This window comes from Ceratotherium simum, chromosome 13 (genome assembly GCF_057802395.1).
Source record: "Ceratotherium simum simum isolate JZ-2026a chromosome 13, ASM5780239v1, whole genome shotgun sequence".
Classification (NCBI taxonomy): Eukaryota; Metazoa; Chordata; class Mammalia; order Perissodactyla; family Rhinocerotidae; genus Ceratotherium; species Ceratotherium simum.
The window spans coordinates 30,214,470-30,238,288 of NC_141912.1; the positions used below are offsets into that span (position 1 = coordinate 30,214,470).

At 45.5% G+C, this 23,819-nt stretch overlaps 2 protein-coding genes across 7 annotated transcripts; one reads left to right on the forward strand and one right to left on the reverse strand.

The window, feature by feature from the left end:
- Positions 1–4,307: 4,307 nt before the first annotated feature.
- On the forward strand, positions 4,308–15,550 carry MOG (myelin oligodendrocyte glycoprotein). Its single transcript, XM_014796285.2, has 8 exons — positions 4,308–4,392; positions 5,617–5,964; positions 11,039–11,152; positions 12,522–12,542; positions 12,885–12,905; positions 14,289–14,405; positions 14,705–14,722; positions 15,441–15,550. Exons 1-8 carry the CDS (start codon positions 4,308–4,310, stop codon positions 15,548–15,550), a joined length of 834 nt encoding a protein of 277 aa, XP_014651771.2.
- A 353-nt stretch (positions 15,551–15,903) lies between these two features.
- Positions 15,904–22,412, reverse strand: ZFP57 (ZFP57 zinc finger protein). Of its 6 annotated transcripts, none has more exons than XM_087438219.1 (5): positions 22,177–22,412; positions 19,658–20,146; positions 18,810–18,936; positions 18,259–18,363; positions 15,904–17,463 (listed from the first exon to the last, which is right to left on the reverse strand). In XM_087438219.1, the coding sequence occupies exons 2-5, from the start codon at positions 19,781–19,783 to the stop codon at positions 16,202–16,204; spliced, it is 1,620 nt and encodes a 539-aa protein (XP_087294345.1). In that variant the 5' UTR covers positions 19,784–20,146; positions 22,177–22,412; the 3' UTR covers positions 15,904–16,201. The 6 variants fall into 6 exon arrangements, with proteins under 6 accessions (XP_087294345.1, XP_087294346.1, XP_087294342.1 ...); XM_087438220.1 differs by having other exon boundaries at positions 18,259–18,339; positions 21,750–22,412; XM_087438216.1 differs by having other exon boundaries at positions 21,750–22,412.
- Between the last annotated feature and the right edge of the window lie 1,407 nt (positions 22,413–23,819).

The following is a 23,819-nucleotide window of genomic DNA, read 5'->3' on the forward strand; positions in this document are numbered from 1 at the left end:
GAAAGCTGTGGTACAGTGTGTATACTTGTACAAAGTATACAACTTTGTGAAGGGCAAGTTATCACTATTTATTAAAATTACCAATGCATGTACTCTTTGTGCCAACAGTTCCACCTGTGCAGAAGGCAGAGTGAACTTCATGGGCTTGTGACCAGGGGGGTCAGGCATACACACCTGTCCTGCTAAGTCCAGGGGCAGGACCCCAGGCACTTGTGAAGGCCTGCATTCACCCCCCTAAGTACCCCTGTGCCTGAAGGAATGAGACATTAAATAGCAAAAACAAAAACAAAGTCTTCATGACATATAGAGAGCGAATCTGCAGAAGAAAGGAAAAGACTTTCTTTCCTGCTATTTGAACAAAGGACCCCATAGTTTCATTTTGTATTGGGGCTCTCAAATTATGTAGCTGGCCATAATAGACCGAAATTCATTGCCAGATTATATGTAGGAGCAAAAAGGTTGAAAACGATGGCCTGATACTCATTGACTTGTGCTCTCAGGCAACATGTTAACTAGAATATAGCTGCAATATAATTGGAATATAACTTTCAAGCAAGAACTTTATCTGTCTTGCTGAAACTTTTATAATCAAGGCCTAATATAAAGCTTGACACATAACGTTTGCTGTTAAATATTTGTTAATTTATGTTAATCAAATATATTCTTATTTCAAACTATTAAAATAGATATTTAAAAAATCGAAACAAACTGAATGTCCTGGGAAACTAGTTAAATAAGTATAATAAATTCTTGCAATAAAATATTGTGTATCTGTACAAAATAACAAGAATGTTCTTTAGGTACTGATATGGAAAGATCTCCAAGATAAATTCTTACCATTTATGTGGAAAAAAAAGGGAGGGGGATGTCAGTGCTATGTTGGTCTTCACTTGCAGTGACTGTCTCCTGGAGCGCCCTCTAGTGGCAAATGTGTATATAGGGAAGGATTCAAAGAAAACAACTTGGCTATGGTTGGCTGTGACGGAAATTTTCAAGATATGTTTGATACCTTTTGGATTTTGAAACAGAAGCAAATGAACAGACAAATAAATAAAAATCAATTTTTAAACGTACAAGAGGCCAGCCCCATGGCTTAGCGGTTAAGTGTGCGGGCTCCATTACCGGCGGCCCGGGGTTCAGATCCCTGGCGCACACTGATGCACCGCTTCTCCGGCCATGCTGAGGCCACGTCCCACATACAGCAACTAGAAGGATGTGCAACTACGACATACAACTATCTACTGGGGCTTTGTGGGAAAAAAGGAGGAGGATTGGCAATAGATGTTAGCTCAGATCCGGTCTTCCTCAGCAAAACGAGGAGGATTAGCATTGATGTTAGCTCAGGGCTGATCTCCCTCACACACAAAACAATAAATAAAAAACAAATAAATAAACGTACAAGAGAGCTGTGTTATGTATTAATGTGGAATTATGCATTAAGTAAACAACACAAGAAGATAAACAATATGTCATCATTTGTGTAAGATATATATTTCATACATTATCTGGAAAAGCTTATGCAGTACTATTTTTGGGAAACTACCTGGATAAGCTAACATTTATTGAGTGGTTACTATTTCACATATGGACAGAATGTTAATTAATATACACATTCATTGTATTTACAGTATGTCACTTTGTATGCGTAACTGTGTACACGACCTGTTATCAGACACGACGAGAGATGCAGATTAAACGGAAATCACTGAGAAGAATAATGTACGCAAGAAACCAGCTAAGAATACTTGCAAGATTACATAACATATGCTACACAAAATCAATTAAAGCAACATTTCCATGCTGAAGGAAATGACCAGCTCTGACCAACACATGGCAATTTCATGTCTTAGACACACCTATATTATGCTCATGCCTAGCACAAACCTGGTGCTCCTACACCCCATATTTCTGTAAATGGCAACACCACTGGCTTCATTTTTGCTGATGGCCCCTCTTCCCTTTCCTTGTTTACGTCACCTTTCCCCAAAGATCATGTCATCCAAAGGACTTCTCACCCCAGCTCCAGGAATCCACTCTCTCTCCAGAGATCTGAGGCAGTTCAGGGCCAGGAGGTGAGTGAGGTGAGCTCTTCAGAGGTGAGTGGTGTAGTTGTTACAAGTGCCACTCAAGGGCTAGAAAGACTGGCTTCAAATCACAACTCTGCCACTCCCTAGTGGTGTGACCTTGAGCAAGTGACTTAATTTCTTTTTTATCTCAATTTCTTCATCGGTAAAATAAGAGGGAGAGTAGTTCAACATTTTTATTTTTGTGAGGATTAAATGAGTTCATACGTATAAACTGCTTAGAACAGTGGCACATGGAAGCATTCGGTAAGGTGTTTTTTCAGAGATGCTGTGATTTTTCCAAAGTGGCTTTGATTGGCCAGCCCCTGTCCCTCTCTCCTCCCTAAACCCTCCATCCCAACCTGATCTCCCAACCAGCTTTTGACAACTGGGCTGGTGCTGGACAATTTCAAGCATCCTACAACTCCTAAACGCTGCCCAGGAAAGCATCTTGTGCATAACTCTACCTGAATGTGCATCATGGAGGAAGAGCATACAGGATATTTTAGATTCTGGAAGGAGAGAATCCCCTACTTGAGAGGAAGTTAGACAGAGGCTCCTCTTCCTAACTGATTCAACCCTCTTGACCTTGACTTTCAACCTCACAGCTCCAGAGTAGCCAACCTACTTTTGCCCAAACTCCAGCTGCCTGGCAGGGAGACAGAATAAGCAACTCCCGGAGTATGCCCTTCTAGCCCCTTGTGCTCATCTCAGACAAAAGCAGAAAATGTATGTCCCAGTTATGTTCCTAGCCCTTGAATGGTGCTACCCAATATAATTTTTTGTGATGATAGTAATTATCTGTATTTGTGCTGTCCAGTGTGGTAACCACCAGCCATACATGCTACTGAGTATTTGAAACATGGCCAGTGCAATCAAGAAACTAAATTTTTAATTTTATTTAATTTTAATTTAAATGGACACCTGTGGCTAGTGATTACTGTACAGTCATCCAATCCATGGAGGGATTGATTCCTGGACTGCCCGCCCCCTCGTGGATACCAAAATCCATAAGATGTGCAATATTTGCATATAACCTACCCACATCCTCTTCTATACATTAAATCACCTCTAGATTACTTATGATATTTAATACAATGTAAATGCTATGTAAATAGTTGGTATACTGTATTGTTTAGGGAATAATGACAAGAAAAAAAGTCTGTACAGATGCAACCGTTGTAGGCCTTTCGATCTGGGGTTGGTTGAATCCACGGATGCAGAACCCCCAGATATGGGGGCCCACTTTTGGACAGTATGGCTTTAAATTGTCCGTCCTGACACTTTTTCCTTATTTGATGAGACATCCTTGCTTTATGACTGGGAAACATAGTTTTCAAACTTGGTGCTGATGCTGGTCTCACCCTTCAGTAATCAGCTGAGTCCAGGGATAAGAAGAAAGGCCATGTTTCCATTCCAGGTCTCACTTTCCCCTGTGACACTGAGGAAATCAGAGAGTGATGCCCAGGCTGGAGGGATGTGTCCTGGTTGCTGGCTCTGTTCTCAATGCCTGTGCTGAGTGACAGTCACTGCCCCTGCTGATCTTCCTTCCTTCTTCTTGCCTCTCTGTGCACAAGTGGCCATTAACTCCTGACATTCAACTCATGACTTTCCTAAATGTATTCTTTGGGAGCGAGAAGCTAACTAAGCCCGAGTGACCCATCATATGTCTGAACATAAGGAAGGGAGTGTGGATTTGCAGTAGGAGCGAGGGAGGTTCTGGTAATGACAGTTATGAGAAGGTAGAAATAGGAAACCAAGTCTAAATGTTCTTTTTTTAATGGCCCACAATGATCCCTCTCCCTTGGCTAATACTGGGTGGAGAGGAGTTGAAGAAATCTTACAGATTACATGGACAAGCCTCTTCCTGAGGTCCAGTGAGTGATCCATCCCAACTGGTCAGATCCTAGAAGCCCCTTAAAAGTCTGGGTGCCCGGGAGGGAGTAGGGGAGGACAGCCCAGTACCAGGCAGCCTCTGCTCCGTAGCTCTGAGGGGGTGGGGAGGCAAACCCTGGTCATTCCCTCTATCTGTAGCCCTTTTGTGTAAGTGCCTGGCAAGGATGACGTGGGGCTGTTCCTTGGAGCACAGCTGCAGCAGGGCAACTGGGAAGAGGCAGGCCCTGGCAGCACTGCCCTCCCAGATCCTGCCCTTGGACTTTTTCAGTGGTGGGGGACATGCACCCTGAGGGCCTCTGCTTGGCCTGACCCTGCTGCAGGGGCTCTCTGTGCCCACCAAGAGTGGAGATGGCAAGTTTATTGAGCTCCTCTCTGCCCAGCTGCTTGCCATCTCTCTTCCTCCTCCTCCTCCAGCTGTCTTCCAGCTATGCAGGTAAGATTTATCTTTATTCCTGCCCTGGGGAGACCCTGAGAACAGAAAGGCTAGTTTCTCTGGGCTCACCTCCTTCAATTCATCCTGACGTTGCTATGCAAGTTATCTTTCTGAAACATAGAAGTGCTGAAGTGGTTCCCCTCCTCAGAAAACTTCAGTGGCTCCCTATGGCCTTCAGAATAGAACCCAAACTCCATAACATGACCTTAACTCAAGGCTGTCATTGAACTCCTTCTTACCTACCTTCCCAGCTATGGTTTCTCACCTGCCTAGTGGGGATGTAATAATAGCAACCATTTGGAGTCACTGTCAGGGCTCAGTGAAATGAAGTGTATAACGTGCTTAGTAGTACCTGCCCCACGGTAAATCTTGATAAATGTTTGTTGAATTATAGCATCTTGTCATGTTTGAGAGCTCTGTTCTGCATGATCAGGCACTAATAAGTTTTTATACAGAAGCCCTGCTCTCATATGTTAGGGAGAAATAAAAGAAACAGAAGACAGCTTCCCAACCTCAGGGAGCCACCTAACAGAGGAGGCCTCAGGAAAGCCTTGCAGGTCTAATGGAGAAACCAGCCTTGTCTTCTAGTGGCTCTGAGTCTGACTGATGAGACACATCCCACATAGGAAACAGACCGGAGCATGTACAGGGCTGGATCCAGGAGCTGTAGTGCGGGTTGAAGGTACAAAGGAAAAGAAGAGGGAAACAGAGCCACCTCCAGGGTGGAAGATGTCAGAGGAGAAGAATTTGGGAAGAGGGTGGACACAAGGACAGAGGGCTGAGAAGTGGTGGAGAGGCAGTGGTAGAGGAGTGACAAAAGCAGAACCTCTAAGGGGAGAGTAGGGATCAATTTGGCCAAGTCTGAACAGGGAGGCCCATGGGAAAATTAAACTGCAAGATGGTGGACCACATTCCAAGGCTAGACCTAAAGGCTGGGCTGAAGAATCAGAGATGGATACAGTTGGCAGAAAGGTGAGCAGCAGCTGTTGAGATGACCACGTGCTAGAATGTTCTATCCAGGACACTCACAGTAGCTCTATAAACAGAGACCATTTTTTTAATGCTTAAGAAGAGAAATTGAGCTCCTCCTTCCTTGGCTCTAGAATTCCATTTAAAAATCAAGTGTCTTCTTCTTTCCCTGTTTTGAAGCAGCCTTTCTCATGACATGCTTATTGTCAAGGTTCCTCGTGACGCTCAGTTTCTTTTCTCTGGTATCTTGGACAGGACAGTTCAGAGTAATAGGACCAGGGCACCCCATCCGGGCTCTGGTGGGAGATGAAGTGGAATTGCCATGTCGCATATCTCCTGGAAAGAATGCTACAGGCATGGAGGTGGGATGGTACCGGCCCCCCTTCTCTAGGGTGGTTCATCTCTACCGAAATGGCAAAGATCAAGATGGAGAGCAGGCACCCGAATTTCGGGGCCGGACGGAGCTGCTGAAAGACACTATTGGTGAGGGAAAGGTGACCCTCAAGATCCGGAATGTAAGGTTCTCAGATGAAGGAGGTTTCACCTGCTTCTTCCGAGATCATTCTAACCAAGAGGAGGCAGCAATAGAATTGAAAGTGGAAGGTGAGTAGAGCCATATAATATTAGATATTATCTGTTGCGTGGCCAAGACCTCCTTTTGAAACTTCAATCATTGTTTCCATTGAGATGAGATCCTTCAACCCAAACATCTCACTCTTGGGAATCGATCCTGTAGAAATAATCACATCAGTACATGCGGATTCAGATGCTCATGGATGTCTGTTGCCTCATTATTCAGAGTGGGAAAAACTGGAACGAAAGTCAATTCTCACGAGTAGGGAAGTGACTGAATAAACATTGTTATCAGTACCATGAATATTACGTAGCCATTAAAAAGATAGTATAGGAATGGTTTTAGTTTTACTGAAGACTGGCCTTATTAATGGACAGCGTTCCTAGCAAGTGATTATTAACTTCGATCAAGTGTTAACATCTGTTTCAGGAACATGGCAGTATGTTTACATGTCAGAAGTTTTGTTTATGATATTTCTAAATAGATTTGTTTAAATAAATTCAGCAAATGGAAAAAAAAAAAGATAGTTTAGGGCTTTACCAGATGACTTGGAGGCATTCCACAAGGTATTGTTGAATGATAAATGCAAGCTACAGAATGTAGGGAACAAAAACAAATACCATATGTTTGTGAATATGTATATATATTCAATATTGATATAGATATATTGCATTAAAAAATGAAAGGATGCGCATAAGAAAGTTAGGTTAATATGGTTTACTGGGGCAAGAGGGGAGAGGAGGGAGCATGGGGTGTGATCCAACCAAAAAAAAAAACAAAAGATCATAATTATCCATTTGATCATAGTTATGCATTCATATAAAAGAATATACGATATGTACACTTGTGGGTACATAGAAAGGAAAATTAAAGAAAAAAATTTTTTTAAATAAAAGGAAAAAATATCCAAAATAGAAAAAAAAAATGAGAAATGGAGGCAGCAAAATCCAAAATAATAAATTCCTGATTATTTTGTACTGCTGGAGGAGAATACGAATAATCTGAAAGTTAATCTAAGTATCCAAGTGTACTTCTTTCTCTGTTTTACTTTGGAATATCTTTTTATTTATTTGTTATACACAAGGGCATTATTCCTAACGAGTCAAATTGATCACATGCTATTACAATGAATTCCTCCAGTGATGTGTTTGTGGTGTTTTATTAGATGAGAAACATTACTGAAAAATATATTCCTGGTAAACATAGTTCAAGTGAATAAGCAAGTAAAACAAATGTCCAAATATAACCACAGAAAGAAAGAGATGTCACCTATAGATTTTACCTCCACCCCTTCCTTTCTCCAGAATTTTGTTTTCCGTATGTTTTGTGTGATGGATGATTTTGGAATTTATTTTTTTTTGTTTTATCCCAGGATGGTTAAGATGTGGACAAGGTGAAGTGGATGAAGGAGGAGATTTGAGAGTTAATTGCTATTTAGTTGAAGAACAAAAATGTCCTGAGGGCCTAGCTTCAGGTCCTTTCCCTTTCTTTCCTCCCCACCTGCAGCGTAAACATCAGACAATCAATCACTTTTGTATCTTGAGGGCAACTGTTGCAGAGCTGGGACCAGAAGGTGGCATTGTGTGCGGGATAACAAAGCACTGTTTCTAGAGAGTCACTGCAGGGATATGAACATAGCTTTGTGTGTCACAGAATGTTCTTCATACAGCTGTTTTTAGTGGGGAAATTTTTACCTGCAAAGAAGTCCGATGGTGAGGACCTCTCCAGTTGCAGATTTTTCTCCTGCCTGTTCAATAACTTCCTAGCTCACTAACTGCCTCCCCAGTACACTCGCCATCCCCACCACACCAAAAAAAAGAGGAAGAAGAAACTAAAGCTTTGCCTCAGGCGAGAAAGTTTTCCTTTGGGTTGGTTTCCACATTTCAACCCTCTTCCTCCCATCTCATAATCTGCATGCCTAAAAGGCTAAAATAGGGTGTTTTACAAGTAAACAAAGAATCATCGCCTAGCCTGGGGAGCCAGGAAGCTGAGACAAATTTAGGACTGAAATGCAGTAACTGTATTATTGCAAGTTTCGGTTGTAATTACCTCCCCTTTTTCTCTAAAGTTTTTTATCTCTCTGACTTTATTTTTCTCTTGTCATTTTTGTGATTTATTACTAGCTGTCTCTAATCCTTTCTTTTTTTTTTTTTCTTTTGTGAGGAAGATCAGCCCTGAGCTAACATCCGTGCTAATCCTCCTCTTTTTGCTGAGGAAGATCGGCTCTGAGCTAACATCCATTGCCTAATCCTCCTCCTTTTTCTCCCCCAAAGCCCCCCAGTAGATAGTTGTACGTCATAGTTGCACATCCTTCTAGTTGCTGTATGTGGGACAGGGCCTCAGCATGGCCGGAGAAGCAGTGCGTCGGGGCGCGCCTGGATCCCAACCAGGCCGCCAGTAGTGGAGCGCGCGCACTTAACTGCCAAGCCACGGGGCCGGCGCCTCTAATCCTTTCTTTAAACTCCTAGGTATGAAACTTTAAAACATACATAGAAGTAGAGAGAATATTATAATGAACCTCCAAGTACCCATCATCTGCCTGCAAAGATTATCAACATAGAGACAGACAACTGTTTCACCTGACCCCACTCATTACCACCCTCCCCAACTGAATCACTGAGGCAAATCCTAGGCAGCATCATCATTTCGTTGCTAAATCATCAAGAATGTATCATTCAAATAAAAGAACTCTTTAAAAAAAATCATAACCATAATACTATTACCACATCTTTAAACATCAACAAAAATTCCTTAATGTCAATACCCAATCTGTGTTCCAATTTTCCTGATCGTTTCATAAATATATTTTTACAATTGGTTTGTTTGAATCGGATCCAAACAAGATCCACGCGCTGGTACTTGCCCCGTAGAGTTTCCCGCAGTCTAGATTTTGCTGATTTCATTCCAATGTTGTTCACTTGGTGCCCCACACCCCGTGTTTCCTGTGAACTGATACAGACGCCTGATCAGATTCAGGTTCGATTTGTTTTGTCAAGCAGACTTCACAAGTGATGCTATATACTTCCTATCGCTTTACATCAGAAGGCTCATAATGTCTCCTTTTCTCTCTTTTTTGATTCTAATTCTTTGTGAAAGTATAAAAGGTGTGCAAAAAAAAATAACTGAAGGATGTGCTTGCTAAATCACATTGCTACAGGTAACTTCCGATAAGAACTAGGAAAGTAGAGTTTACTGCATTTTCTGTTTTTTTTTTTTAATTTTTTGTTTATTGCAGTAACAATGGTTTATAACATTGTAAAAATTTCAGGTGTACATCATTATACTTCTATTTCTGCATAGATTACATCATGTTCACCACCCAAATACTAATTACAACCCATCACCACACACATGTACCGAATTATCCCTTTCACCCTCCTCCCTCCCCCTTTCCCCTCTGGTAACCACCAATCCAATCTCTGTCTCTATGTGTTTGTTTATTGTTGTTATTATCTACTACTTAATGAAGAAAATCATACGGTATTTGACCTTCTCCCTCTGACTTATTTCACTTTGCATATTACCCTCAATGTAATGCATTTTCTTCTGAGGAACATAATAACAGGCAAGAGCCTTAAGCTGCAGCTTGAAGGATTGTATTTATACCCAAGAAACCCTCCTGAGCCAGTTTAATGTTGTTTGCTGTGACTTAATTCCTACCCTTGGTGGTAATATCTTTATCTAGCCCCTAAATCAGAGATCAAGATGAAAAGGGCTTGGCCCGCAGCGTGGTATACTGAGATTAGACAGGTAGAGCTTTAGGGCACTGAGGAACGAGATTCTAGAATGGGAACTGAAGGGCTGAAGGCCATCGCCTCCCTCATTACTTATCACACTCCACACCCACTCAGTTACAGAATCCTGTGGATCCTACTTTCTCAAAAGCTCCAGAAGAGGGGTTCTGAACTTTTTTGTGTGTCATGCATCCCTTTGGTGGACTGGTGAAGTTAATGGACCCTTTCTTAGAAGGATTTTTGTTTTGTTTTGTTTTGTTTTTGTTTTGTTTTTTTGTGAGGAAGATCAGCCCTGAGCTAACATCCATGCTAATCCTCCTCTTTTTGCTGAGGAAGAACGGCTCTGAGGTAACATCTATTGCCAATCCTCCTCCTTTTTTTCCCTTTTTCTCCCCAAAGCCCCAGTAGATAGTTGTATGTCATAGTTGCACATCCTTCTGGTTGGTGTGTGTGGGATACGGCCTCAGCATGGCCAGACAAGCAGTGCCTCAGTGCATGCCAGGGATCTGAACCCCGGGCTGCCAGTAGCGGAGCACGCACACTTAACCGCTAAGCCACGGGGCCGGCCCAAGAAGGATGTTTTAAATGCATAAAATAAAACATATTTGTATTAAAATACAGATATCAAAATATTAAAATAACAAGATATGGAATGGCCCTGGTAGTTGGTGTGATTTCAAAATAGTGATGAATGTAAGTGATATTTTGAAATTTCTGCAACAACTCTAATGTGATATGAAAATATTAGTGATTTTTATTGATGACAAAGTCAAAGATTCTGTTCATATTATTGTGGTGTGTTGCCTAAAAACATAATTGAAAGAAATGCTAAATCTCAGTTGAAAGGTTGCTGAAAATAAGTAGGTACTTTTTTCCTATTTAGGTTCACAGATCCCTTGGCTTCCTATATCTCCACCACCGTCCTAGTTCAGACTCATGTTGTTTTTTACTTTAACTATTACCATGGCCTCTTGACCCACCTCCCTCCCTCCCTCCTCCAGTCCTGCAGTCAGTAAATCAGATCTTGTCACTCCTCAGCTTGGAGTCCTTCCATGTACCCCCATGGCCTTGAGGATCAGATCTTAGTCCCTTAGCTTGTTCTCAAAACTCTCCAAGACTGGCCCAATATACAACTTAACTCCTGTCATTCTAAACCACTAGCCCTTCCTGGAAACAGGAAGATGTGATATGATGTTTTCATATCACACCTTCTCACTTTTTCTTCAAGACTAAGCTCAGGTGTCAACTCTGTGTCATCTTCTTTGAATCTTGGTGATATTCATTCCTTTATTCAACCTGATTTATGAAGCCCCAGGCGCTGTCCTGGGTGTTGAGGATACAGCGTGGCCCATTTGGTGCTGCCTTTCAGATCCCTTCTACTGGATCAGCCCTGGAGTGCTAGTTCTCATCGCAGTCCTGCCCATGCTCCTCCTGCAGATCACCGTGGGCCTCGTCTTCCTCTGCCTGCAGCACAGACTGAGAGGTACAGACTGGAGGGTGGGCCGCTTGGGATCCTTCCCTGAAATGAGCTGGCCTCTTAGAGCTCAGTCAGCTAACATTTATTTTTTAGTGACTTCTGGGTTCAGAACTCCATAATGACAAGTTTTATACCTTACCAAACGTTTTCATTCAGGTAATAGGACCTTGCATTTTACTATGAGGAAGGGCTGACATATAATAGCCCCATTTTACAGAGGAGGCAACTGAGGCCTGGAGTGGTTCAGATTTACCCAAGCTGACACAGCTTGTAAGTGGCAGAGCTCAGGCCTAACCCCTATCTCCTGGCCCCTGTACCATACCCAGCAGCTTTATGAGACTTGGAGAGTGAGCTTCAGAGTCAGGCAGGTCTATGCTATTAAGAGGTTTAAATAAAGATACTGTAAGGAAAAGTCCCTAACACATAGTAGGTATTCAAAAATTGTCTTCTCCTTTCCCATTCAACACTGAGGGCTTGGCTTTAGCTGTCGATGAAGCTCTTTTGTGCCCAGAGCTTCCATTCTGAGACTTTTCCCCCCACCAAGTGTTCTCCTCAAAGCCAAAGCATGCAGGATCTTCAATTCTCCTCCTCCCCCCTCCTATTCCTAAAAGGATAGAGCAGTGAGGAGGGCTTGAGGTATGTGAGGGGGGATGTTGGTGAGATCAATAATAGGGTCTTTTCTCTCCCCTTGAATTCATCCCAGATACTCAGTTACCTACTTCTCCCACGTGAAAAAGGCCTTCAGTCCACAGGGCTGAGCAGAAAGAACCTAATCAATGGAGTTAGGCAGTCTGGATTTGAATCCAGCTCAGGCTCTGACTTGAACTCTGCAAGCTTGTTGCCTGTCAGGTAGAGATAACAGCCTCCCTCCTACGTTATAAAGGAGGAATAAAGGGGATGATGTTATGTAAAGTACAGAGCCAGTCACAAAGTAGCTGGCCTAGTACTGGCCTAGTACAGAGCCAGTCACAAAGTAGCTGCTGAACTAAATGTTTAGTTCCTCCCTTCCTCATTTAGGCAGGAAGTAGCTTTAGATTTACAAAGTGACAACCCAGTGGGATGGAGTTGCAACGTGAGCTGAGAACCACCAAGAAAAGAGCAAAGAGCAGTGGGGGAGGTAATAAAGCCTTAGGTTGGTTTGGGGCATTGCTGTCTATCGAGGTTCTCCACGTTCTTTATCCCAATATTTAATCCAGACAATAGCCAGGGAAAGAGCCTGAACTCCTGGCTCCAAATTCAGTGCTCTTCCCCTGCTCCTAAGGGTGCTCCTGGGCTGCAGAGAAACAGTCTGCACAATGGCCCAGGGTGCTGGGTGCAGAAGGGGCCCCATCTAGTGCCAGGGCAGAACTAAAAATGTTGCTTTTTTCTCTTTTAGGAAAACTGCCAGCAGAGATGGGTGAGTTCCAGGCACCCTCCCTCCCAGATCCCTCTCTTCTGATCTTTTGGCATAACTGAAATGGTCATTTTCTCAGACCATCTCTGCTTCTGTCCCAGTACCCTGTAATCCCTTCAGGTGGGAAATTCACTATTTAAAAGTCCTATAACCAGCCAAGAATTACAGTCTCATTCCCCTTCCCTTCCTTAAGCCAGGGTAGAAGCAAAATCCTACAGCATCATTCCTCCAGTATACATCATGACTAGAAACAATTTTAAGTGATTAAATAACAAAGGCTTAGAGAAGGAATAAGGATCCCCTTTGAGTGCCTGCTAAGTGCCTTTCCATGTGTTCCTCTTTCAGAGAATCTCCACCGGACTTTTGGTAAGTGCTGGGCCACCCTGGCCCTTCCAGGCCAGCTTGGAGTTTCACTGGGTTCCAGTCACCTGGGGAAATAAGGACTCTGGCTCCTGGTTGGTCCCCTCCCTATCTCCTTCCCTCTCTGCCCTGCTTTTTCTTTCTTTGAATAAGTCATCATCTGCATCTAGGATTGGTAAGATAATAGCAAATACTTTCATTATACTTGTATGTGCCAGGTACGATACTAACAGCTTACATGTGTTAACTCATTCTGTAGGAATTACAAGCACTTTATGCACATTATTTGATGTCTAGTTGGGGAGGTGATACATATACACGAACTAAATATGCCATCGACTGAACTCATGTGGTGGAATGAGTTTTCATGAGTATAGAATGAGTAACTACACATGACTAAGGGAAGGCTTCTTGAAGACTGAAGACAGCAAGTCCCACTAGAATGTTGGCCTCTCAAGGATATGGTCTCTGTCCTTTTGTTCACTGCAGATTGCCCAGTGCCTTAGGACAATGCCTACAACAGAAGGGCACCCGAGTATTTGTTGAATGGATGTTGCAGAAATTATAAGTTGCCATAAGGCAGAGCACAGATGGTCCCTGCTCTGAGCAGCCTTCCTAAACAGCCTCTCCTGAGGCAGTAGGTGATCTTACGCTGCTCCCTTGGCACGTAGCACAACCAAGAACTCCATCCTAGCATTTATGGCATTGTATCAGTGTGAAGACCACACACACACACATACACCCTGAGTCTTTGCAACCCACAGGGGAGGAATAGGATCTTTGTTTTCTAGGATTCAAATAGCAAAGGCTTTAATTCTTTTTGTACCGTGAATCTCTGGCAGTCTGGTGAAGCCAAATGGATCCCCTCCCAGAATAACGTTTTAAATACACACATAAAATATAACACATAGGATTACAAAGAAAACCATTGTATTGAAATATAGTTATCAAAATATAAACAAATCTGTGATATAGTAACATAAATGTTTCTTTAAATAACAAAAATATATTAAATAACAATGTAGCAGGTCTAATAACCTGTAACTTCAAAATATTGATAACCATAAACAGTATTTTGAGACTTCTACAACAACTAACAGGAATGAAAGCATCTGTGATTCCCATTGGTGATAAAATCAGATACTCCTAATAACTGGTTTGTTGCCTACATTATTAATGGAAGAAAATCCTAAATTCAGTTAGAGGTTAGTGAAAATAAAGATGTAGTGCTTTTCTCATCCAAGTTCATGGACTCCCTGGATTCCATCCAGACTCCTTTGGTGTTCTTGGATCCCAGGTTAAGAAACCCAATAATTAATGGAGAAGGGGCGGGTGGGACATAAGGGGGAACACGTGTTAATCCTGTTTGTTCTGTGGTGAACAATTCAGATCCCCACTTTCTGATGGTGCCCTGCTGGAAGATAACCCTGTTTGTAATTGTGCCGGTTCTCGGACCCCTGGTTGCCTTGATCATCTGCTACAACTGGCTACATCGAAGACTAGCAGGTGCAGTGGCAGGGCAGCAACAGGACCACCAAGCAGCGGGGGACCAAGTCGGCCCTGAGTGGGAAACAGAAAGAGGGTGGAACCAGGGCTCAAGGTTCAGAGAGCCAAGATTTCTTTCTTCCTCTGTCCCCATGGCCAACCCCAGTGTCCTCAGAGAATCTGTAAAGAGAACCACTTACTGAGATCTGTGGGGTCCCTTAGTGGAAAGGGAAGGGTGGGTCACTGAGAATCTGCACAGGGAGGATGTCGGGAGGAAGCTAGTTATCTTCCACCAATCACCTATTTCTCTTTGTTTTCAGGGCACTTTCTTGAAGAACTAAGTAAGTTCTCTTCTCCTTCTTATAAGCTGAGAATAAAAAACGAGGAAAACAGCAAGAGGAAGAGAGGGGCTATTGAGGGATCAAAATCCTGGAGAGGAGAGGCTGGAGAGCATGGGTGGAGGGGGGACTCCTATGAGGCAGAAGGGAAGGCAGCAAAGATGGCCAGCTGTTAGAGACAAGTTTCACAGGTGACAGGGAAGGAAGCTGGGGCCACTCCCACCTGCTGCCTGATTTGCTCCACCTATACTGCCCCTCTCCAGGAATCCCACTCAGGCTGGCCTCCTTTCCCAGTCCCTCCAGCAGCTGCCCTGTGCCTCACCTCCAAGACCAACCACTGAGGCAGGCACAGAGATAAGATGACCCCAGAGAGCTTTTCCTCTCCCTGGTTTAATGATTTCATGATAGAAACTACTGACAGATTTTTCAAGTTATTTTCTCCTCCTTCTAGGAAACCCCTTCTGAGTGATGTTGCATCTTGGCAGGGGTGGAGAGCCTGTATTGGTCCATGTATTGGTCCTCGGGGATGTCGCATCCATCAAGTTGCACACTCACTGGCCTCTTCACTATGGGGACATTTCAATCTGCACTTCTAGGAATACTCTGAATTCCAAATAGGATTGATTTCTCTTCTTCTGTCATCTACCTTTTCTCCACCTTTCCCCAGCTCCTTCCTTCCTTTCCCCCTTTTGCTACCCACGTGTTTCCACTCCTCTCTTCATCTTCCATCTGGAAGCCCTCTCTGGCTATGGCCAGGCAGATGCTCGTTTCTCCATCAGAGGACACCTGTGCTGGAGAGTAACGCAGACAAGAAGGTCTCTGCCATGAACTGGAGACCAGGAACCTCCTCGTTGCAAATTACAGCATGCCAACTTTGCAAATGGTGTGTTTCTTCCAAGATCTCAGCCCTGGTGGGCAGAGCTGAGAGGTGTGGAGGGTCGAAGAGAAGGAACAAGAGTCCAAAACATAAAAGAGAGCTAAGTGAGCTGCAGAGTGAGGACATGGGGAGCCCTAACCAAAACTGGAGATGCGAAGAAACCCACAGAATACTGGCCAGGGCACCATCTTGCCTCATCAGCCTACCAAAAAGCTAGGGAAGCAAGGGATGAAAACTGGGCAATGCACTTGCTTTAGAATGCTTCCCTTCTACTCGCACATCTTGCATGGATGGGTCCCTCAGACTCTCCCTCCTCTCATCCTTTTTCTCCCATCTTCATACCTATCAGAGTATCCACTATCTTATTCAACAATTACTACTTGATGGTCTATGAGACACAAAGAAACAAGCTAGGTGCTAATTAATAATAATACGAGTTTCCGTGTGCCACTTCTTGTTCCTCTTCCTTTCTCCATTTCCTTCATTACCTTCAGCTCTCTTCCTCTACCCCAGCCTCCTTACCCTGGAGGTTAATTCTCAGGAAAACCAAACACAAAGAAAGACCTCAGTCAGAAAGGCCATTTATTTATGTTCCAAGATGCTCACTGTCTCAATGCTTTCTTTCCTCTGCACACCTTCTCCTTTCTCTCCCTCCCCTCTCCTGGGGGTATGGATCCTAGGAGATCCATTTCTTTCCCTGCTTTAGGGGAGGCATCACGAAAGAAGCCAAGCCACTGACCCAAGATCGTCCAGCATTTATGGGGACTGCCCAGGCGGAGCCCCTTGCCTTTGTAACTCCCCCAGTGACCCATAAGGCCCTCCTTCTCCCCAAAGCATACGTCGCAGATAGGGCAACGGTAGATCTTCTGCTTCCAGTGAGTCTGCTGGTGCCTGACCAGCCCAGAGAATGAGCTGAAGGACTTGCCACAGTGGAAGCAGCAGTTGCGCTGCTCTGTGAGGTGAGCCTTCTGGTGGCTGGAGAGATAGACTTTCTTGCTAAAAGTCAAAGGACAATGAGGGCAAGAGAAGACCTTGAGTCTTGAAGGCTTTGCTGGGTTAGAGTTGGACTTGGTATCCAAGCAAGGAGCCATAGAGTTGGCTGCTTGGGTCCTGGTCACAGGCCCCGGCGTGGTAATAACTGGTGCCCGAGTTCTCACAGTGGCCACTTGGTTCTTGACTATAGGTGCCTGGTTCTGAGCCTCAGGACTCTTGGTTCTAAATATGGGTCCTTGAGTCCCGGCCACTGGTGCATGGTTCCCAGCTGCAAGGCCCTGGAAGGACACCTGGCTCTTGACAATGGGTTCCTGGAATCCAGCTGTGGTGCCTGGAATCCTCACAATATGTTTCTGGTTTCCAACCACAGACTCCTGGTTTTGGTGTGTCTTCTGGTGGCGTTTGAGCTCAGACTGGTCCCGGAAGCCCTTCCCACAGAAGGCGCATGAATGGGGCCGGTAACCCAGATGGGCACGGCGATGACGACTCAGTCCAGAAGCATCACAGTAGGTCTTGTCACAGAGTGAGCAACAGAAGGGCCTTTCCCCAAGATGCATGAGTCTGTGGTAGCTGAGGGCCTTGGGGTTCCGAAATGACTTCCCACACTGGCTGCAGCTGTTAGTCCGCTTGGGATTGTGAACAAACTGGTGGCTGTGGAGGTTGGAGCGCTTGCTGAAACATCTGCCACAGATGTGGCAGGAAAAGGGTGGCCCAGTCGAAGATGCTGGGAATACTGGGGTCCTGTCCATGGACCCAGCTAGAGCAGAGGATGGGCCTGCCCCTCTGCAAGCAAGGGAGACCTTCTTGTCATCGCTAGTCCCCTCATCTCTCAAACTCTGAGTCTGTTCTTGAAGTTCCTCCTTCTTGCCTTCTGTAGTAAATGAGGAGGAACAACAAGATTCACCATGAGAATCCCAACACAAGCTCTTCATTCAGTCCAAGCTACTTCCTCTCTTTCTGCCCTCACTCTCTCACCCAACACATTCACCCTCACTCTTGGACCTCATAGGCTAAAGATAATAAACTTATGGGTTTTCAAATTAAAAGCAAATAAAATTTAACTAGAATCTTTCAATATCAGAGATCAAAATTTTAACCTATTACCACATTACTTGAAATCCATTTCCTCTCATTTTCAATATTGCTCACATTCCCACAGATACTCCACAGAGACCCACAGGTGACCTCATAATACATCAGGCAAATTGGGACACTTGAGTGAAAGGAGGTGCTATTATTAATCAAGCTAGGATGAGAAGTATAAACCAGGACTGTCCTGGCAAACCAGGAGGTGTGGTCAGCCTGGCCTTAAATTTCTCTCAAGTTCTTATTCTGCTCTCAAGAATGAGTCTCCCTTGCTCCAACTCAGCATTAAACTCATCCCCTTTTTCTTTTCTCTTGGAAAGGACTTTTTAATCAAAAGGATATCACTGACATAAGCAACCTACAGGTAGTCTCTCAATCCCTAGAAACTGAAGAAATCCAACTGTCCTGAATGGCTTAGATATTCCTCTTCTTAAAGTCAAGCGACTTGAGCAGATGATCTCAAGGTCTCTTCCAGATCCAAGTAGACTAGGCTGGAAGGATGCAGACTAGGAGAGGATACACAGAGCCCTGATCCTCTTAGGCAGTTTTCCATCCTTCCTCTCTCCTTTGCCATTCTTACCAGATGGGAGGCCTTCTCCATTTGGGTGACGGAAATCTGCTCGCCACTGTTTCTCTTCTTGTTCAAGCTGGGTGGTCAGATCTGGATTAGATAAAAAGATTCTGGCTAGAGAGTGAGAAGGAGAGAAAGAGTTGAGGTCCTGGGCTTGGCCCCTTCACACCTGATGGGGACAAGAGGCTACCTTCTTCTGTATCCTTATTTTAAAAACCATAATCTGGGACACATGGATGCAGGGAGGAGACATTCAAAAGGCCAGCTCCCAACAAAGTACCTGGTACATAATAGAAGTGACTCAGAAAATACCGGTTGGATCAACAGGCAAATTTGCATATTTTGAGAACACTGTCATCATGTTACAAATGTTATCTTTGCCTTTATGCAGGCTTTCATCTCCTTTTATTTTGAGCTTAGCGACCCAGATCTTTCACACCTGGAAGGTATAGAACCAAGGGTCAGTGAAGCTAATTATGAGCTGATCTACTTGCCGAGGGAAACAAGATGTCCCAGGCTCCTGGGACATGGGGCTTCTGCTGGGAACTCCAGCCTCTTACCCACAGACATCAGGTTCTTGAAGGTCTCTGACATAACATCCTGATAGAGGACCCTCTGACTGGCATCGAGACATTCCCACTCTTCCTGAGTGAAATTCACTGCCACATCCTCAAAGGTGACCGGCTTCTGGAAGAGCAGGAGAGACTCAGGGAGTCTGATACATGCAGAGACAGACATCTAGTCTCAAGGTTCAAAAAACTAAGACTATCGGCCAGCCCAGTGGCTCAGTGTGCGCGCTCTGCTTCGGCGGCCCAGGGTTCGCAGGTTCAGACCCCAGGCTCGCACCTGATGCAATGCTTGTCAAGCCATGCTGTGGCAGCATCCCATAATAAGTAGAGGAAGATGGGCATGGATGTTAGCCCAGGGCCAATCTTCCTCAGCAAAAAAAAAAGAGGAGGATTGGCACTGGATGTTAGCTCAGGGCTGATCTTCCTCACACACACACACAAAAAAAACTAAGACAAAAACAAAAATAACGCCATGGAAGTAGGGGAGAAATATGAAAAGACAGGCACAAAGCCAGCAACTGTGATGTACAGAAAGGAAAGGAAGGATGGAGAGGAAGGAAGAAAAATACGGGAGGAAAGGGAAGGGTATATACTGAACATAAATAGGAAGAGAAGCAAAGGGGAAAAGGCTGCCACTCTGACAAATTTCAGGAAGTTCTCCATGAAGGATGCCAGGGTGGTGTGGACACTAAGAAAGGCCTTGCAGTCCCTTTTCCTAGATGTTGTTCAGCTTGGAACACTCTGAGATTCCACTTGACTTGTAGACAGGGGAATGGATGAAAGAGCTCCTGGAGCCTGGAACCTGGTCCCTCCCTCTCTCTGTAGCTTGGTCTCCTCACCTTCACCCATGCCTTCTGCCAGCACTCTCTCTTCATGGCTTCCGGCAGGGCCACCTCGTCCACCCGAGGGAGCAGCTTCTGTACAGGTTCGATAGGCTTCAGCTGGCCAAGTGCCTTCTCTTCCATGGTGTCTCTTTCTAGCTTTATCCACTCCTGGCCTGGCCCCCAAGGCTGACTGGACTCATCTGAGGCTATCTACCTCCCAGTAACTGAGCAGACGGAAAGGCTTTGCAAAGGCCCCAGGGTTGCACGTGGCTTCTTGTGACAAATGTATTTGCTCCAAGGGGCTGTCTTCCTTTTTTGTTCTGCTGTCCAAATTCTCAATTGAGTACACCTTTGGTTCCCTCAAAGCCTAGGCTACAGAGTTCAGGGAACCGGTACCCTTGGCTCAGCTGCCATTGTCCAGTGATGCCAAGTTGGGGCTACGAAGGCGTCTGCCTTCTGTTTCACCCTGCGTCCAGCCACTGGCTGGTGCCCACCTCTAGGAACCTGAGGTCAGAGAAAAACAAAACATATCAGCAAGGGTGGTTAGGGGGATGAGGCACAACAGCTTCTTATTTGGTCAAGGAAACCAAGAGTTATCGAACCCCTGTTCTGTGCCATTGAATCCTCTCAGCACTGCCCGGGGAGGTAACAATTGCTGGCCCCATTTTAAGGAACCTAAAGTGCAGAAATGCTAAGTAACTTGCTCAAGGATATTCTTGGTCCACAGCATAGTGTTTAAACCCTAGACTGTACCACTGAGGACATGATTTCTGCTGTCCCAAAGCATTCTCTAGAGCAACAATGGGGTATTCTGGAAAGAAAGCCTGTGCTTGAGGTAATCAGCTCTGTATCTGTCACAAACCACCTTGTGCAAGTCTCTTCATTCTGATCTGGTTTCACTGGAAAATTAGATTAAAGGAGACACTTTCTAAGAGCCTGGCTACGGCCAAAAATTACACAATTCTGTAGATTTTTAATATACACAGATCCTAGTAAAGAATAATAGTGATAACAACCCAACAGCAAATACTTATTCAGGGTTCACCATGAGCCCACCAGGCATTCACTCCGCCTCTTCTCTCAAGATGGAATGAAAAGAATAAAAACATAAAAACCTGTTGACATTTTTTTCTTTCAATTTTTTGGATGGGTGGTGGAATTGAAAATACCAGCAAGGAAAAAGGCATTTAACAATGGCCACTAAATTTTAGTGGTTAATTGGACCACTAAAAAGGAAGTTGACATGGAAGGTGCATTTGGGGATCTAAAGTTGATTCCCTCCCTGCCTCCATCCCTCCCTCCATTCCTTTCTTACCTTCAAGATTATTCACAATCTTTCTGTGAGGTGTACACATCTGGATTATTCTCCCACTCTCCAGCTGACCCCACTAAAATACTTGGAAACAGTCTCAATAATAGTATCCTCAAGGACCTGGCTTTCCTGACCCCCAGCACGAAAGACCCACCTGGTCAGTAGTCGTCAAAATGGCACTAGCTGTGGGCAGTAGGAAGAGGCCCTTGGTCCAAATTCTAAACTAGCCGTCTGGCTTGGGGAGGAAGTGTGACTGTGGCGACTGAATGCTGGCAGCTGCTGCTTGCCCCTGGCACTTCTACCTCAGATAGTAGTTTCTACATCCACCAGAGCTCCGCTAGCTGGCGAATGCAAGGGGGCCGGGTATAACTCAACAGACTTGCGGTGCGACGGGAGGGGGGCGGGGGGGCACTTATCTGTTCCCGGGCCGGTCCCCGCCCTTCCAGAATGTAAATCTCCCAGGGAATCTGTCGCCATCTTCCAGTCCTCTGAATCCACCCAATCTCTAACTCAAAACCCTTCGGTGGTTTCCCACTGCAATTCTGAGAACGACCGAAATCCCCAACACACCTGCAAGGGTTCGTGGGATCCGCCCTCGCGGCCCCCACCCGGATGCTCCAGCCACAGGAGTTTTCTGCCCTCCTGCCAAGCAAAATGGCCCTCGGGCATTCACCCCTCTCACGCGGCCTTCGGGTCTCTGCTCAGCCCTTCGAGGACACTTTCCAGCCACTGCCCAGCCCTGCCGACCGGATCGCGGCCCCTGGGTGTGCTGGCCCCGGCTCCCGCGCTGCTCACCTTTTGTCCCTGCGCACGCGGCGGCCGCACTGCAGCCTTGAAGCTCCCGCGGGTAGCAATGAAAACAGTTTTGCTCACGCTGCACAGCACAGCAGGCGCTTATTAACACCCCCCGAATGGGGCTTATGTGCTCAGAAATGGTCCCCTTGACGGGGACGGCATTGCTCGACGCCTGTCTGCCCCGAAGCTTTCTTTCCGCGATCCCGACTTTCTCAACACGTGCTAGGAGCCCCTCCTCGGCGCCAAGTCCCCGGCCACACCCCTGACTACTCCAGGTTTCCCCGAGGGGCACCAGAGGTTGGAAGCTCCTCCAAGATTAGGGGCGCAATGCTCCTTTCGCCTGCCGAGATGGGGTGGAGGAGCACCGGACAAAGACTCTCCATTAGCCTCGACCACCGCGAGCTCAACTCCCCGCTGCCCTACTCACCCGCCGAGGACTGGACCTCGGGGCGCGGGCTTTCCCGGGGGGCCAGCGGCGAGCCGGCTCCAACCCAGCGCACGCTCTCCCCGGCGGCGACCCCGCCCGGAGCCCTGCCCCGCTGTCCCCGCCCGTTTCCTCTCCTTCTCAGTCCGTAAGCCCACCGCATTCCCTGCTGGTGACCCAGCTAAGGCTGCGGGCTCGCCAAGGTCAAGACTTAACAATCTAAGAAGCCAAAAGGAAGAGAGCCCCACCCCGCCCCGCCCCACCTCGCAAGCCCACCCCTCCTACCAATTGTAAACACTGGTCCCACCTAGCTCTAGGATCTTTTCTTATTCCCAATCTTAATTTACCCTTTGAAAAAAGAGGATTAAATTACCACTGATTAAAACACACAAAACCACCAACCACCATTATCTAGAGCCGGATGGAGAAAAAGACCTTCCCGAGCCCCCCAGAAAGAGACATGGAGGCACGTAGCATCTTAGAAAAGCGAAGAACCAGCCCTGATGGCCTAGTGGTTAAAACTCAGGGCTTGGGCTTTGGCGGCAAGGGTTCGGCCAGCGTTCAATTTTCCTGGCACCGAGCCACAGCACCCGTCTGTCAGTAGCCATGCTATGGTGGCGGCCCACATAGAAGAACTAGAAGGATTTACAACTAGAATATACAATCATGCACTGAGGCTTTAAGGAGAAAAAAAAAAAAGAGGAAGATTGGCAACAGATGTTAGCTCAGGGCGAAACTTTCCCTGCAAAGAAAAGAAAAGAAAAGCGAAGGCAAAGGGAAAGAATACACATTGACTTAAATGCTGACAGATAGCTGACAGAGGTTGGGGAGCAGAGAGGACCAGTCCAGGTCAGTTCTACTTACCTTGGCCACTTACCCAAACCCAATTCAACCTTTCTCAGCTGACATCTTTTTTTTACCAGCCTAATGGAAATCACTTTTATTTTCTCTTCACTTCATTAGCACTTACCATATTCCATTTTGTATTATGATTGTTTTTATATTTCACATTGACATGAAGTCTTAAGTTTACAAAATACTTTTGTAAACATGGCCTCCATTAAATCGTCACAAACGCTCTTTGAGGTAGTAATTATTGTTCAGTCTTTACAGGTAAGGAAGCAGGTCCAGAGATGGTGAGCTTGTCTAAACCCACATCCTGCTGCACTGGGACCTGAAACCAGACCATTTGCTTCCAAGTCTCCACACTGGTGTCTCAGCTCCATGGTTAGTGCTGGGCAGCTGGCAGGTGCAGGTTTTAAATCTCCTACTGTTCCCAAAGTACCTGGCACAGGGCTCTGCCCCTTTCTGACAGACAATTCATGTCTGTGGGCTGAGGAGCCTCCTGCAGAGTTAGAGGCAGATGGTGAGGAAGTTGGTGGGAAAGGCACGAAGTTGAAGCAACCATGTTCTGGCCAACATGAAAATAGGCTGGGGGATGGGATGTCAACTACGCCTTCCATTAACCATGAAGAAATTAAACCAGACTTTGAATAAAGACGGATTTGACTCTGCACTAGCACGAACCTGCTTCACTTGCCTTGCCCTAATCCTGGCCCGGGTTCTAAATCACTTTATTTACAAAACTAGGCAGCTGGCCCCCAGACCATAGTTTGCTAGTTTGATTTGATCCTCAAATCTTGGGG

Coding starts and splice junctions, on each gene's coding strand:
- MOG (XM_014796285.2), top strand. CDS start 4,308: ATGGCAAGTTTATTGAGCTCCTCTCTGCCCAGCTGCTTGCCATCTCTC. Junction 12,543..12,884: donor AAAACTGCCAGCAGAGATGG/GTGAGTTCCAGG, acceptor TTCCTCTTTCAG/AGAATCTCCACCGGACTTTT. Junction 12,906..14,288: donor GAATCTCCACCGGACTTTTG/GTAAGTGCTGGG, acceptor TGAACAATTCAG/ATCCCCACTTTCTGATGGTG.
- ZFP57 (XM_087438219.1), bottom strand. CDS start 19,783: ATGGAAGAGAAGGCACTTGGCCAGCTGAAGCCTATCGAACCTGTACAG. Junction 18,937..19,657: donor GGCAGAAGGCATGGGTGAAG/GTGAGGAGACCA, acceptor CTGCTCTTCCAG/AAGCCGGTCACCTTTGAGGA. Junction 18,364..18,809: donor CAAGAACCTGATGTCTGTGG/GTAAGAGGCTGG, acceptor CTCACTCTCTAG/CCAGAATCTTTTTATCTAAT.